Raw genomic sequence first — 15,690 nt, forward strand, 5'->3', positions numbered from 1 at the left:
CAAACGAGATCTGAGCACCAGCGGGTCAGCAATGACTCACGCAGTGTTACAACCACTACATTAGCAGCGTAAGTCCATTTCATAGTGTTTGTTTATCAGAAGTGGGTAATATATTGAACTATGCTGATATTGTGAATGTTGTTTTGAAGAACATTTGAATACAATAGTAATAGTATATCGTTTTATAGAAGAAAAAAAACAATCTCAAAATGTAGGGAACAAACGCACACATCTTTTGAACAAGGCTATTTCATTATATTTTTGCGGGTTATTTTTCACATTTGTCTGATACTTAAACCTCAAATATTACATTTTAGCACATTTCTGTCGGATTCCAAAGATATCCTCTGAGTACTAATATCAGAATACTCCAAAAAGTATTGATATTGCCCACCCGTGTTGTTTGTTGTTGTTTATTTACGCCCTGTTGGTTCCACAGAGCTGTACAGTTACACGGAAGAGCCGGAGTTCGCCCTGAACAGAGATTACTTTGAAGAAGACTTCAAGAATCACGGTACGTCCAGATTTCACTGTTAAGTGTGGTGTTCGTGAGCTGGACCGAGCGGGATGTGGGCTGAATACTCGGGTTGACGTGTATCTCGCGTTACTCTGTGTTTTCACCGCGTTCTTTGTAGTTGAAGTGTTATAAAGTAGATGATTAAAGTCATTCCAGGTTTTCAAGCGTTTATAAAAACACAGAGGCATGTTAGGACAATAGAGTTTAAACTAGAGCTTTGTCGTACTGCCAAACCAATAACCAGAAACCAGAAATGACCTAGGACTAGACGATGGTGCCATCTGGGTGTGGACCAGGTCTGTCCAGAAGTATACCAGGTCTAATCCAGGACCATATCAAGTCTAAAGCAGGATTAAACCAAGTAGATGAATTAAACCAGGACTAAATCAAGACTAAACCAAGTAGATTAATTAAACCAGGACTAAATCAAGACTAAACCAAGTAGATTAATTAAACCAGGACTAAACCAGGACTAAACCAAGTAGATGAATTAAACCAGGACTAAACCAAGTAGATTAATTAAACCAGGACTAAACCAAGTAGATTACGGTAATTAAACCAGGACTAAACCAGGACTAAATCAGGACTGAACCAGGACTAAACTAAGTAGATTAATTAAACCAGGACTAAACCAAGTAGATGAATTAAACCAGGACTAAATCAAGACTAAACCAAGTAGATTAATTAAATCAAGACTAAACCAGGACTAAACCAAGTAGATTAATTAAACCAGGACTAAACCAAGTAGATTAATTAAACCAGGACTAAACCAAGTATATTAATTAAACCAGGACTAAACCAAGTAGTTCAATTAAACCAGGACTAAACCAGGACTAAACCAGGACTAAACCAAGTAGATTAATTAAACCAGGACTAAATCAGGACTAAATCAGGACTAAACCAGGACTAAACCAGGACTAAACCAGGATCAGGCTTAAACTAGCACTAATTGAAACAAGTCGACAAGAGAACGTACATTTTTCAATAATTGGAAGACGAGCCGCAAAATTTAATTAAAAAAAATGGAAAAACTTGTGATGAAGCAGAAAACCAACACAAACAGAGAAAAACATTTATATTTGAAAACAGTACAATTTTGTTGAAATTTTACAAAAACAGATTCCCAGTCCACTGCAAAAACATGTTGTTTAGAAGCAATGCAAGTGAGTCTGTATTATCTCAGTAAAGTCTGTGTCTGCAAGGCTGGAAATGTAAAATACTCTATACAGTACTTTATGTGCTGAGATACTCCTCCGCACGACCTTCACTGCAGTGTTTGAATTCACTCTTTTCACTTGGACTTGTTTGTCCTCGTTCACTTCCACCTCTTTGCAAACGTCTCCGTCGCTCTCAGAAATCACTGTGATTATCTGGATGCGTCTAATTCAGGCTCCGCTCGTTACAAGTGCCTGTTTCTTTAGCGAAAAGAAAAGTCAGAATCTGGGAAGTTGGTGATCTGTTGAAGCACTTGTAAAATTTGCACATTTTAAATAAGACAAAATGCAAAAATGTGTTGAGTGATTTGTGCCTCGTGAAAAGAACTGGCTGTGAACGTCATTATTACTATTAATAACATCCTGATTTAGATTTTTGTTTTGTATTGCAACACGAGGATTTTTACAATGTATTTGAATGGACATTAAACTAATACAAAAATCAGGTTCAAGTGCAGAATTAGTTACAAATAATGGATCATTTAAATAAGAAAATGTCAACTAATCTTGTGATGAACAGAATGCTGACTGAATGTGTGTTGTCCTGATGAATGCTGCTGTCCTGACTGTGCGGCCCCTGAGCAGCTAAAGGCCGGCGCTGGACGGAGCTGCTGGTGGAGGAGCAGAAGGCGTATGTGATGAGGCTCCTGGACGCTCTGGAGGTGACGGACCGGGACAAGAGGCTGAAGGTGGCGAGGGCCATACTCTACCTCGCTCAGGGTGAGGGATCCTTTTAAATGATTATTGGGTTTTGTCAAATGCATCGGCCGAGTCGCCTCTAAACAATAATACAAGTTTTAAAAAAGACCATCTTTTATAAAGAAATTGAAGTGTCTGTGACAGGTTGGACTACTCATTAAACTACAGTGCAGTTAAGTTAAATATATACATTTACCTAAAGATCTGACTCATTTGATCAGAGAGTAGCTCATTTTTTAGATTTAGATTTTTACTTCCTGTTTGTTATTGATGACATCACACTAGGAAATTACCCAGCAACCACTGGGCCAAATTGTCAATAATCCAATTTGACATGAGAACACCTTTATTTGGATGTGTTACAACTGTGTTACTGTTGTGTTACTGCTGTGTTACTGCTGTGTTACTGCTGTGTCACTGCTGTGTTTCTGTTGTGTTGTGTGCAGGAGTGTTTGACAAGTGCGACGCAGAGGTGGATGTGTTACTGCTGTATTGCTGTTGTGTTACCACTGTGTTACCGTTGTGTTTCTGTTGTGTGCAGGAGTGTTTGACGAGTGCGACACAGAGGTTGATGTGTTACTGCTGTATTGCTGTTGTGTTACCACTGTGTTACCGTTGTGTTTCTGTTGTGTGCAGGAGTGTTTGACGAGTGCGACACAGAGGTTGATGTGTTACTGCTGTATTGCTGTTGTGTTACCACTGTGTTACCGTTGTGTTTCTGTTGTGTGCAGGAGTGTTTGACGAGTGCGACACAGAGGTTGATGTGTTACTGTTGTGTTACTGTTGCGTTACTGTTGTGTTGTGTGCAGGAGTGATTGACGGGTGCGACACAGAGGTGGATGTGTTACTGCTGTGTCACTACTGTGTTACTGTTGTGTCACTGCTGTGTCACTGCTGTGTTACTGTTGTTTTACTGTTGTGTTGTGTGCAGGAGTGTTTGACGAGTGCGACACAGAGGTGGATGTGTTACTGTTGTGTTACTGTTGTGTTGTGTGCAGGAGTGTTTGACGAGTGCGACACAGAGGTGGATGTGTTACACTGGTCCAGGCACAATGTCTTCCTGCTCTACGACATGGGCATCTTCACCGCGCTGCTGGAGCTGCTCAGCATGGAGATGGAGTGAGTACACCACACGCTAAGAGAGGCTTCTGGCTGAAATTATGTAGGTTAATAAAATGTCTTCTTCCAACAATCAAGAAAAGCAAGAAATACTCACATTACTTGTCGGTGTAATCCCTCATTCGTCCATGAGTGTTCCATTGTAGAAAAAGATTCAGATGTATCATCTAATCAATCATTAATGGGCCATCAGCCTCCTATTGTGACCTGGCTCACTCTCTCTCTCCTCCCTGTAAACTGGTGGTTTGATCTGTAGGCTCGTCAGGATCATATTGTTTTGTCTGTATCTAAAATTCAGCCTGAAATGCTTCCTGTCGTCTGCTAATTTCCTGGTTGTGGATTTGATTCCCGAACTAGATCCAAGGTTTTTTGCCCAAAATTCTCAGAAACATATCGGTGTAATCCCTCATTCATCCAGGAGTGTTCCAATGTAGAGGTTAAGTTGTATCATCTGAAAACTGAAACTGTGTTAAAAAAGTAACTAAACAAATACAAATTTATTTTTGAGTAATTTTGATTTTTTTTAAATCCAACATTTTTACCTAAAACTAAACTGAACTAAAATGCAGTTAAGATAAATATATTTTTTCTTTGTGTAAATTATGCATACAGTTTGACTGGAACGAGTGTCCCTGGTGTGATGTCACTTCCTGTCATTTTCTACAGATTTTTCAACGTTTTCTCCACAAATACCTGCTTGATTGGTGTAAAACTATAATATATACGTACAACAGGTACAAATACACCAAATAAAGTCAAAATTAGAAAATCGTAAAAACCGTAAAGAGGCAGCGCTGCCACGATGAGGAAACACTGTTGTAACAAGGTTAAAATGTCTCCTGACTCTTTTTAAAATGCATGCAGCGCTAACTGTTGATTACACGCTGCTCCTGACTCATGGAGCTTGAATAAATCATGTTGTGCTTGTGTTTGCAGTAACAGTCAGGCGTGTAGCAGTGCAGTGAGGAAACCTGCCATCTCGCTGGCAGACAGCACGGAGCTCAGGTAAGAGCCACACTGCAGCACCATGACATACACCATGACAAGTACCTCAAGAGTCACCAATACAATCCAAAAGAAAAGACGATGTGTGCCAGATTTAGCTCCTGCTACATTCGCTCTCCTGGCAGCTGAATACACGACATGTTCACGCATAACAATAATCATGTGCTTGAAATCTGATCTTTCAAGGGGAACAATATCTAAATTATATCAATGCGTTTCAAATCTGGACAAATAATCTACTAAATATGTTAAAAACAAGTGGGAAGGAGGGCGTGGCCTTGTTTTAACGTACAAACCACTATCACGTTTTCAGAGGTGTTGGACTGAAGTTAAGGACGCTCTGCAAACAGTTTTTGACACTGCCGTTCCACTCCATTTTTGATCTATGCACTTGGGCCTGAAATCTCTTGCCGTGGACACAGTGAGTGGATACGAAAAAAAACAGACAACCCATGACAGGACGGACATAACAACAGGGATTAGACAAATTGAAAAAATAACATTCAAACTTGATTTGTAAAAGGACAAATGTGACCGACTCTGGACTCGCTGGGACTGTTTTTATACTTAAAAATGTAAATGTTTCGTTGATGTTTGTTTATTTTTTGATTGATGTTTCGTTCTCTGGTCACGTGCTGTTTGTTTTTTATATTTATTTTGAAAAGCGTTAAAAAGGACGTTTGTTCATTAGTTCGGTTTGTGTCATCCACTTCTTTTTCCCCGCAGCCAGAAGTATCCCCCAGAAGTATCCATTTACTGTGTCCATGGCAGGAGTTTATAGTCCCAGATTCATAGTTTTAAAAGTCCAGTAGAACGCTTAAATAGTCAAAACTGAACTGTGTCCTTTGGCAAGACGCTTCACCAACCTTGAACTAAAGTATATCTGGTTTATGAGAGCGACGGTGCGGATTGTGGCAGTGTGAAATAACTGAATGAAGCACTTCGAGTGTCTTGAAAGGCGCGATAATAACTCGGCTTTTGTTTATTGTGCTTTTTTTATAGCAATTTATGCAGCGCGCGGCCCGTTCTTTTTGCATCCATTATCCAGTCACACGGTTCAAATCTGTAGTAACTTCACGCTTCATAATTGTCCTCTTTATTGCACTTAGAGTCTGTGCTCCAACAGCGTATACACACACACACACACACACAGACAGAGACACACACACACACACACACACACACAGACAGAGACACACACACACACACACACACACACAGATGAACACTTACTATAATTACAGACAAATGAGAAAGCATGAGCAAAAAAGTGGCGTCAATTCAGCGATTACTTTGAAAATAGCAAGAGGCTTCGTGGAGTTAACGATGTAAAATATGTAAAATGCTGTGTTTTGCAGAGTGCTGTTGAGCATCATGTACCTGATGGTGGAGACGATCAGAGTTCAGAGCGAAGACGACCGGCCGGAGTGGAAAACCGCCCGAGAGTCCTTCAAAAACGAGCTGGGTTTGTGTTGAACAGAGTATTTATGACACGTGGAACATGTGTGTGAAAGTGTGACAGGTTCCACTCCGCGCAGGTTTGTTACTTATGATATATTTGGACACGATTTCAGAAACAATCACACTTGACATGCGGGAAAACTGAAAAAGATGTAGCTGAAGCGTATTAGGCTTAACCACCTCCAGAAAGTTACGTACTGTTGCTTTAAATGAGTGTTTAAACTGTCCAGAATGTTTTTTTAATGGTTGCAAACATCACCTGTCTTAATACGGATGGAATTCATACGATATTATATTTTATTATTATATATATATATTATATATATATATATATATATATATATATTTTTTTTTCCCTTTAATATATATATATATATATTTTTTTTCCTTTATTATATATGTTGTTTTTTAAATTATATATATATACATATTTTTTTTTAAATATATTTGATAGCGTGTTTAAACTGCCCAGAAATGTTTTTTTAATGGTTGCAAACATCACCTGTCTTAATATGGATGGAATTTATACTATTCACTTTATTTATTTATTTTCATTTATTATATAGATTTTATTTATTTATTTTTTAAAAATGTTTATTTTTTTTTAAATATATATTTATATAATATATCTATTTTTTAATTCATTATATTTTTTTATTTTATGTTTTTTCTAGTGTCGTCAACATGTACTTTTTGTGTATTAAAATTATATCTAATTTTTAAACTGCCACTTACGGATATTTAGCACAAAACATTTCCCCATCGCAGAGTTACCGTATTTTCTGGACTATAAGTTGCACCAGCCAGAAAATGCATAATAGAGAAGAAAAATACATATATAAGTTGCACTGAAGTATGAAATGCGGTTACAAGTGTGAAAAGTCGCTTCGGAGTATAAGTATATAAGTATAAATATAAGTATAAGTCGCACCCCGGCCAAAACTATGAAATGAACCTCTGATCTCCTTTAATGTCCCAGGTTCCCCTCTGTACACCGGTCTGATCTCCTTTAATGTCCCAGGTTCCCCTCTGTACACCGGTGAACCCTTCGCGCTCCTGCTCTTCACGATGGTCACTAAGTTCTGCAGCATGAACGCGCCGCACTTCCCCATGAAGAAAGTCCTGCTGCTGTTGTGGAAAACCGTGCTGGTACTGGCAAAAGAGTCATAAAAACCACGCCCGTCGCCCCCAAAACGCACTGTGCCCAACAACCGTGTTTGTCCTGCGTTTCCTCAGTTCACCCTGGGGGGCTTCGAGGAGCTGCAGGAGATGAAGGGGCGCAGCCGAGAGCGCCTGAGCCTCCCACCGCCGCCGGAGGACAGCATCAAGGTGGTGCGCGCCATGAGGGCCGCCTCGCCCCCCGCCTCCGCCATGGAGCTGATCGAGCAGCAGCAGCAGCAGAAGAGAGGACGCCGTAGTCGCAGGGTAAAGGACGGCGACGGCGGCGGGTGGGGGGCGCAACACGGGGGGGGGGCGCAACATGGCGGGGGAAAGCGTGGCGTCTCGCGGGGTCTGCGCAGGGACGTGTTCGATGAGTTAATTTGCAAAAACGCTTGAAACTCGGTCACAAAGTTGTTCTTTATCTTTTTAAAAAATGTCAGGGGGCTCGTGTCAGGGGGGCTCGTGTCAGGGGGCTTAGAGCCGTTAGAGACCTTAGAGCCGTTAGAGACCTTAGAGCTGTTAGAGACCTTAGAGCCGTTAGAGACCTTAGAGCTGTTAGAGACCTTAGAGCCCTTAGAAACCTTAGAGCCGTTAGAGACCTTAGAGCCGTTAGAGAGCTTAGAGCTGTTAGAGACCTTAGAGCCGTTAGAGACCTTAGAGCCGTTAGAGAGCTTAGAGCTGTTAGAGACCTTAGAGCCGTTAGAGACCTTAGAGCCGTTAGAGACCTTAGAGCTGTTAGAGACCTTAGAGCTGTTAGAGACCTTAGAGCCCTTAGAAACCTTAGAGCCGTTAGAGACCTTAGAGCCGTTAGAGACCTTAGAGCTGTTAGAGACCTTAGAGCCATTAGAGACCTTAGAAACCTTAGAGCCATTAGAGGCCTTAGAGACCTTAGAGCTGTTAGAGACCTTAGAGCCGTTTGAGACCTTAGAGCCCTTAGAAACCTTAGAGCCGTTAGAGACCTTAGAGTTGTTAGAGACCTTAGAGCCGTTAGTAACACTGTGTCTCTGAACTCGTTCCGCTCTCTTCACCCGTCGAGCTGGACAGGATCGATATCGTGCACTACATAGTGTCTGATGTCCCTCTCCTTGTGTCCCCACAGAGTGCCTTTGTTGATAGCTTGGAAGGAGACAGTCCCTTTCCCAAGAAGCAGGTCTTTACCCACAAATGCCGTCTTCCCTTTTCAAACGTGTGCATCGTTTGTGTGCCTCGGGCTGGACTGCACACTGCTCTCTCACATCCCGCTGCTGCCGTCTTTGCATTTCTATCTGTCGTCTTTAAACTCTGTCCAATGCTCGGGGAATGCGGCCGTTCCGTGAGAGCGGTTCATGACAATTCACCAGCTATTTGGGTAAAAAAAACAGACCGAAAACGATGCAGATTTGATGCAAAAGTCTTGGATACTTTGCACGAGTGTGAGTCGTGTCCAGAAGGGAATTGTATCAGTGTTTATGTGTTTGCATACTGCCTGCAGAACTGAGAAAGGCGTGTCCACAGTTTAAAGCGCCCCCTACAGGTCGCACGACTCATTCAACTAAAATAAAGTTAAGATGAATATATTTAGAATTTCACTAAAAATTATAAAAATAACTATCACACAATAGCTCATTTTTTAGGTTTATAATTTCACTTCCTGTTTGTAATTGAAGACATCACACTAGGAAATTACCCAGAAATCACTGGGCAAAAACTCATCTAATATCGCCATTTTTTTATTGGACGTATACAAATCAATGAGAGTGACTTTATTTTGTTGACTAAATGTTTAGAGAGTCAAAAAAGTTGTTTCTTTGTGTAAATTCTGCATAAACTTGAAACTTGGAATGAGTGTCCCTGGTGTGATGTCACTTCCTGTCTACAGCTTTTTCAACGTTTTCTCCACAAATACCTGCTCGATTGGTGTAAAACTATTATTTATATGTACAACAGGTACAAATACACCAAATAAAGTCAAAATTGGAAAATCGTAAAAACCTGTCAGAGGCACTTTAATTCGAGGCGGTAAACACAAAGTATTTGAGCCGCGCAATTAATAGAATTCGAATAATGATTATAATTATCACTCAATTAGCAAAAATGGTTGTGCCCCAATAAAAGCACACTTTTCAGAGCTACTGCAACTTTGAAGACATCAATCATAAAACTACATACATATACTACATATAGTGCCTCTACAGGTTAAGTCTTGACAGTGCATGGATAATTGTTTGTTTCAAATACGGTCGATTTCAATTATGAGCTAAATAATCGTGATTATTTTTCGAGACGTCGCAGGAATGAATGAGCTCAGTCAAGAGTTGTGGTTGATTCTTGCATGTTTGAGTTTTCCTGCCTTGTCCTGCATTTGAGCTTTGATTTGTCAGAGAAATGTTTGTTTTCACCTGCCCCCTATGCCCGCCCACATCTCTATACTTACTTTATCTCTCTCCAGGTCCAGCCACTTTTCAACATTCAAAACATGTCAATGAAAATCCCTGGTTGTGCTTTAAAATAAGGTTTCTTAGTAAACTATTTTTAACCCATTAATAAGCACTAGCTATTTGTTATTAGCACTTATAAGGGATTTGTAAGCATTTATCAGTTGGTCATTGAAACAGTTAATAAGCAGCTTATTATCACTTACATGTTGTTGTTTTATTAGCATTTTATAGTATTATAAGCCATTCACAAATCAAATTAATCGTCTTGTAAAGTGCTTATTAATTAGCGTAAGTATTAACATTTCAAACGCAATATTCATACTCTCTTTTTGATACACTTTTTTTTTATTTTTGCACATTTAATTTTCAACATAATAGCACATTCTTCACGCTCTAGATCTTTTTAAAACTGTTCAGGAAAGGTCAACGTTTGTCCCGTTTGTCATTTTCTTTAGTACAAATATGTGTTCAAACGAGACTCTTGGTTCTGACGCTAGTTTGAGTATGTTCAGTGTCTGATATTCGATGCTTTTGACATCCTTATTATTAATAAAGAACCGGAACCTGAAAGTGTCACCGAATCCCCCGGTGGCGCTGAAATACCAGCGAAAGATCAATTCTCTCAGTTCTGCAGTTTTGAAGCGGAAGTCAAAGGACCTGCTTCTATTAATAACCCGCGTTAGATCCATGTTGTGCTGTACTCCAGACAAAGTGGAAAATAATGCTCCGCTTCAAAGTAAATACCTGAATTATAGCATAATCGTCTTCTTTTAAAGTGCCCCCTACTGGTCTGACGACTCTTTGAACTAAAATGCTGTTAAGATAAATATATTTTGAATTTTGCAAAAAAATTATAAAAGTGTTATCACTGAATAGCAATTTTTTAGGTTTTCTCCACAAATACCTGCTCGATTGGTGTAAAACAAAACAGACCTTTTTCTTCTCTAAACAGGACAATAGCTGAAAAAATAAATAATACAGTTCAGTTAAAGCGCCCCCTACAGGTCATTTCAGGTCAAATACAGTTGAGATAAATATATTTAGAATTTTGCTAAAAATGATAAAAAAAAAATGCATTCACAGAATAGCACATTTTTAAGGTTTATCATTTCACTTCCTGTTTGTAATTGATGACATCACACTAGGAAATTACCCAGCAAACACTGGGCCAAAACTCTTCTAATGTCACAATTTTAATGAGAGCAACTTTATTTTGTTGAATTTATGTTTAGAGAGTCAAAAAAGTTGTTTCTTTGTGTAAATTCAGCATAAACTTCGACTGAAATGAGTGTCCTTAGTGTAATGTCACTTCCTGTCATTGTCTACAGGTCATTTTTTATACGTTTTCTCCACAAATACCTGCTCGATTGGTGTAAAACTATAATTCATACGTACAACAGATATAAGTACAGCAAATAGAGACTTGTAAAAACCTGTCATGGGCACTTTAAACCTCAGTTTTGATGTGGTGAGTATTTCTCTTATTGTGGAGACTCAAATCTGCACACTTCCTGCTTCATTCCCTCTTATTTTCTGGACACAACTTACACTCTGTGCTTCCCCATTACTGACGACCGCTCCTCAAACTGTCCTTTGCATTCGGCGCGGGGTCTGAGAGACGCGGGGCCTGACTGCTGACCGGTCACGGGCGCCGGAGCGGTCAGCGTCCGCCGCCCCGAACACGCTAAAGCAACTGTTGCCCACAGTGTCCCGTCGCACGCCGCGGGTCCGGTCACTTTGCACGGCGGGACTAGGGGTCAATGCCGGTAAATGCGTTCATTCAGGAGGTGAATTGAGATTGCCCTGAGAGTAGTTGATCAGTTGACCTCTTGACCTCTTAAAAGACAAGACACTGCAGAGTTCATTTGCAAAAACGGATCCATTTCTACACAAACTGTTGATAATGCAAAGGGATGGAATCATATTTTTTTTGCACTCAGCTTTTGAAAACGCTGTTGGACAAAGAGTCAACTGCCTTTGACTATTTTTTTTTCAAATGATATTTCTGTTTTTGCAAATCAACTCTTCATCTCTTCATTTTAGAGATATTGAGCAGGTTTAACTCTAACATGTCGAGTTTTCACGCTACAAAATTGTGTGCATTTTGGATATGTATAACCACTGGGTGTTATGGGTGCGTTCACACTTGGTTTGGTCCCGTTCTTAGTCCAGATTTAGTCGGAGTTAAAGCGCCCCCTACAGGTCGGACGACTCGCTGAACTAAAACGCAGTTGAGATGAATATATTTAGAATTTTGCAAAAAAATATAAAAATCTTATCACAGAATGGCACATTTTTTAGGTTTATATTTTCACTTCCTGTTTGTAATTGATGACATCACACTAGGAAATTACCCAGCAAACACTGGGCCAATTGTTTTTTTTTATTTGACAAATCTATGAGAGCAACTTTATTTTGTTGAATTATTGTTTAGAGAGTCAAAAAAGTTGTTCCTTTGTGTAAATTATACATAAACTTTGACTGGAATGAGCTTTGAGTGTGATGTCACTTCCTGTCATTTTCTACACCTTTTTCAACATTTCCCCCACAAATTACCTGCTCGATTGGTGTAAAACTATAATGTATATGTACAACCTATTATAGGTTTGTATACACCAAATAAAGTCAAAAATAGAAAATTGTAAAAACCTGTCATACAGGTAAATATACCATATTTTCCGGACTATAAGTTGCACCAGCCAAAAAATGTATAATAGAAAGGAAAAAAAAACATATATAAGTCGCACTGGAGTAAAAGTCGCATTTTTGGGGGAAATTTATTTGATAAAATCTAAGACCAAGAACAAACATTTCATCTTGAAATGCAGTTTAAAATAATAACAGATGAGAGAACATGGTGAATAGGTGTACGTATGCTAACGCTAACACCTTCAGCTACATGAGGCACAGACAGAACTGTGGTAAGTGTCTGGTATGTTAACGTAACATATTAACAGTTATTCAGATAACTATAGGATAAAGAACATGCTAACAAGTTTACCAAAGCATCAGTATTACCCCAAATCACTAAATCCATTGAATTCTTCTTCCTCTGTGTCACTTCTAAACAACTCCACAAACTCCAGAGGTAGAGGAAGTGCTGATTCTTCTTCTGCGTCGCTTAGAGCCTAGAGCGCCCTCTTGTGAAATGCGGTTGCCAGGGTGAAAATGATGAGTAATATCACATATAAGTCGTTCCAGAGTTTAAGTCGCATCTTGGCGAACTTTGTAAAAAGGTGCGACTTATAGTAAAATACTTAAATTGGTTGGTTTATGCTAAGGTGTGTTTGTGTTTGCGCAAGTGTGAACGAAACCATAGACTAAAGATCGGTGAAAACCTCTTGTTCGACTCGTAGTGTCTTGTCTTGAAAGTGGATGACATTAACAGTAGTTGCCCCCTAAACCTATAGAACAACACAAGGTTGATGCTGCACAGTGAATGGCTTCTGGACAGTTTCACCCGGTCCTGTCTTTTCACCCGTCCACCGCTCACGTAGTTCAGCAGTAGAAGCATCTGTAGAGCACTGCACACGCTCGGACACGCCTCGGACACACGCTCGGACACACCTCGGACACACCACGGACACACCACACGCTCGGACACACCTGGGACACACGCTCGGACACACACTCGGACACACCACACACGCTCGGACACACCTTGGACACACGCTCGGACACACCTTGGACACACCACACACGCTCGGACACACCTCGGACACACGCTCGGACACACCTTGGACACACGCTCGGACACACCTTGGACACACCACACACCTCGGACACACGCTCGGACACACCTCGGGCACAACTCGGACACACGCTCGGACACACGCTCGGACACACGCTCGGACACAACTCGGACACACGCTCGGACACACGCTCGGACAGACGCTCGGACACACCTCGGACACACGCTCGGACACACCTCGGACACACGCTCGGACACACGCTCGGACACACGCTCGGACACACGCTCGGACACACCTCGGACACACCTCGGACACACGCTCGGACACACCTCGGACACACCTCGGACACACGCTCGGACACACGCTCGGACACACCTCGGACACACGCTCGGACACACCTCGGGCACAACTCGGACACACGCTCGGACACACGCTCGGACACACCTCGGACACACGCTCGGACACAACTCGGACACACGCTCGGACACACGCTCGGACACACGCTCGGACACACGCTCGGACACACCTCGGACACACCTCGGACACACGCTCGGACACACCTCGGACACACCTCGGACACACGCTCGGACACACGCTCGGACACACCTCGGACACACGCTCGGACACACCTCGGACACACGCTCGGACACACGCTCGGACACACCTCGGACACACGCTCGGACACAACTCGGACACACCTCGGACACACGCTCGGACACACGCTCGGACACACCTCGGACACACCTCGGACACACGCTCGGACACACCTCGGGCACAACTCGGACACACGCTCGGACACACGCTCGGACACACCTCGGACACACCTCGGACACACGCTCGGACACACCTCGGACACAACTCGGACACACCTCGGACACACCTCGGACACACGCTCGGACACACGCTCGGACACAACTCGGACACACCTCGGACACACCTCGGACACAACTCGGACACACCTCGGACACACGCTCGGACACAACTCGGGCACAACTCGGACACACGCTCGGACACACCTCGGGCACAACTCGGACACACGCTCGGACACACCTCGGACACACCTCGGACACACGCTCGGACACACCTCGGGCACAACTCGGACACACGCTCGGACACACCTCGGACACACCTCGGACACATGCTCGGACACACCTCGGGCACAACTCGGACACACCTCGGACACACCTCGGACACAACTCGGACACACCTCGGACACACGCTCGGACACAACTCGGGCACAACTCGGACACACGCTCGGACACACCTCGGGCACAACTCGGACACACGCTCGGACACACCTCGGACACACCTCGGACACACGCTCGGACACACCTCGGGCACAACTCGGACACACGCTCGGACACACCTCGGACACACCTCGGACACACGCTCGGACACACCTCGGGCACAACTTGGACACACGCTCGGACACACCTCGGACACAACTCGGACACACGCTCGGACACACGCTCGGACACACGCTCGGACACACCTCGGACACAACTCGGACACACCTCGGACACACCTCGGACACACGCTCGGACACAACTCGGACACACCTCGGACACACCTCGGACACACCTCGGACACACGCTCGGACACAACTCGGACACACGCTCGGACACAACTCGGACACACCTCGGACACACGCTCGGACACAACTCGGACACACGCTCGGACACAACTCGGACACACCTCGGACACACCTCGGACACAACTCGGACACACGCTCGGACACAACTCGGACACACCTCGGACACACGCTCGGACACAACTCGGACACACCTCGGACACACCTCGGACACAACTCGGACACACGCTCGGACACAACTCGGACACACCTCGGACACACGCTCGGACACAACTCGGACACACGCTCGGACACACCTCGGACACACCTCGGACACAACTCGGACACAACTCGGACACACCTCGGACACACCTCGGACACAACTCGGACACACCTCGGACACACCTCGGACACACCTCGGACACAACTCGGACACACGCTCGGACACACCTCGGACACACCTCGGACACAACTCGGACACAACTCGGACACACCTCGGACACACCTCGGACACAACTCGGACACAACTCGGACACACCTCGGACACAACTCGGACACACCTCGGACACACCTCGGACACACGCCTGACGCTTGCTCTGCCGTAGACTCTGTAAATGTAAGACTCAGTGTGTTTGTTTGAAGGGTGTTTAATGTGGAGATGAAGTGGACGTGTGGTAAGTCTGAGCAGGGTTTGTGCTCAAGAGATGTTCTGCTTTGTAATAAAATACAGTTAAAAAAAAACATACATAAATGCTATAATACAAAAGAAGAATTGTTATTATTTTTTCATCTATATAATGAGACTATATTTCCCATGTTGAGGAATTAATTTGAA

At 43.0% G+C, this 15,690-nt stretch overlaps 1 protein-coding gene across 2 annotated transcripts in view; it reads left to right on the top strand.

Moving 5' to 3' along the window:
* The window catches only part of strip2 (striatin interacting protein 2), a 55,532-nt gene that overhangs the window by 15,597 nt on the left and 24,245 nt on the right, over window positions 1-15,690 (top strand). The window contains exons 3-10 of one of the 2 annotated variants that reach the window (XM_072454798.1): window positions 440-514; window positions 2,317-2,451; window positions 3,429-3,549; window positions 4,486-4,554; window positions 5,913-6,019; window positions 7,037-7,164; window positions 7,252-7,440; window positions 8,276-8,326. In XM_072454798.1, the coding sequence (XP_072310899.1) occupies window positions 440-514; window positions 2,317-2,451; window positions 3,429-3,549; window positions 4,486-4,554; window positions 5,913-6,019; window positions 7,037-7,164; window positions 7,252-7,440; window positions 8,276-8,326 (875 nt within the window). The remainder of the gene's footprint in view (window positions 1-439; window positions 515-2,316; window positions 2,452-3,428; window positions 3,550-4,485; window positions 4,555-5,912; window positions 6,020-7,036; window positions 7,165-7,251; window positions 7,441-8,275; window positions 8,327-15,690) is intronic. The other variant, XM_072454799.1, reaches the window with a different exon arrangement.

Source organism: Eucyclogobius newberryi, unplaced genomic scaffold (assembly GCF_026437365.1).
Source record: "Eucyclogobius newberryi isolate DKJ021-1_F unplaced genomic scaffold, fEucNew1.0.hap1 SCAF_2, whole genome shotgun sequence".
NCBI classification, from domain to species: domain Eukaryota; kingdom Metazoa; phylum Chordata; class Actinopteri; order Gobiiformes; family Gobiidae; genus Eucyclogobius; species Eucyclogobius newberryi.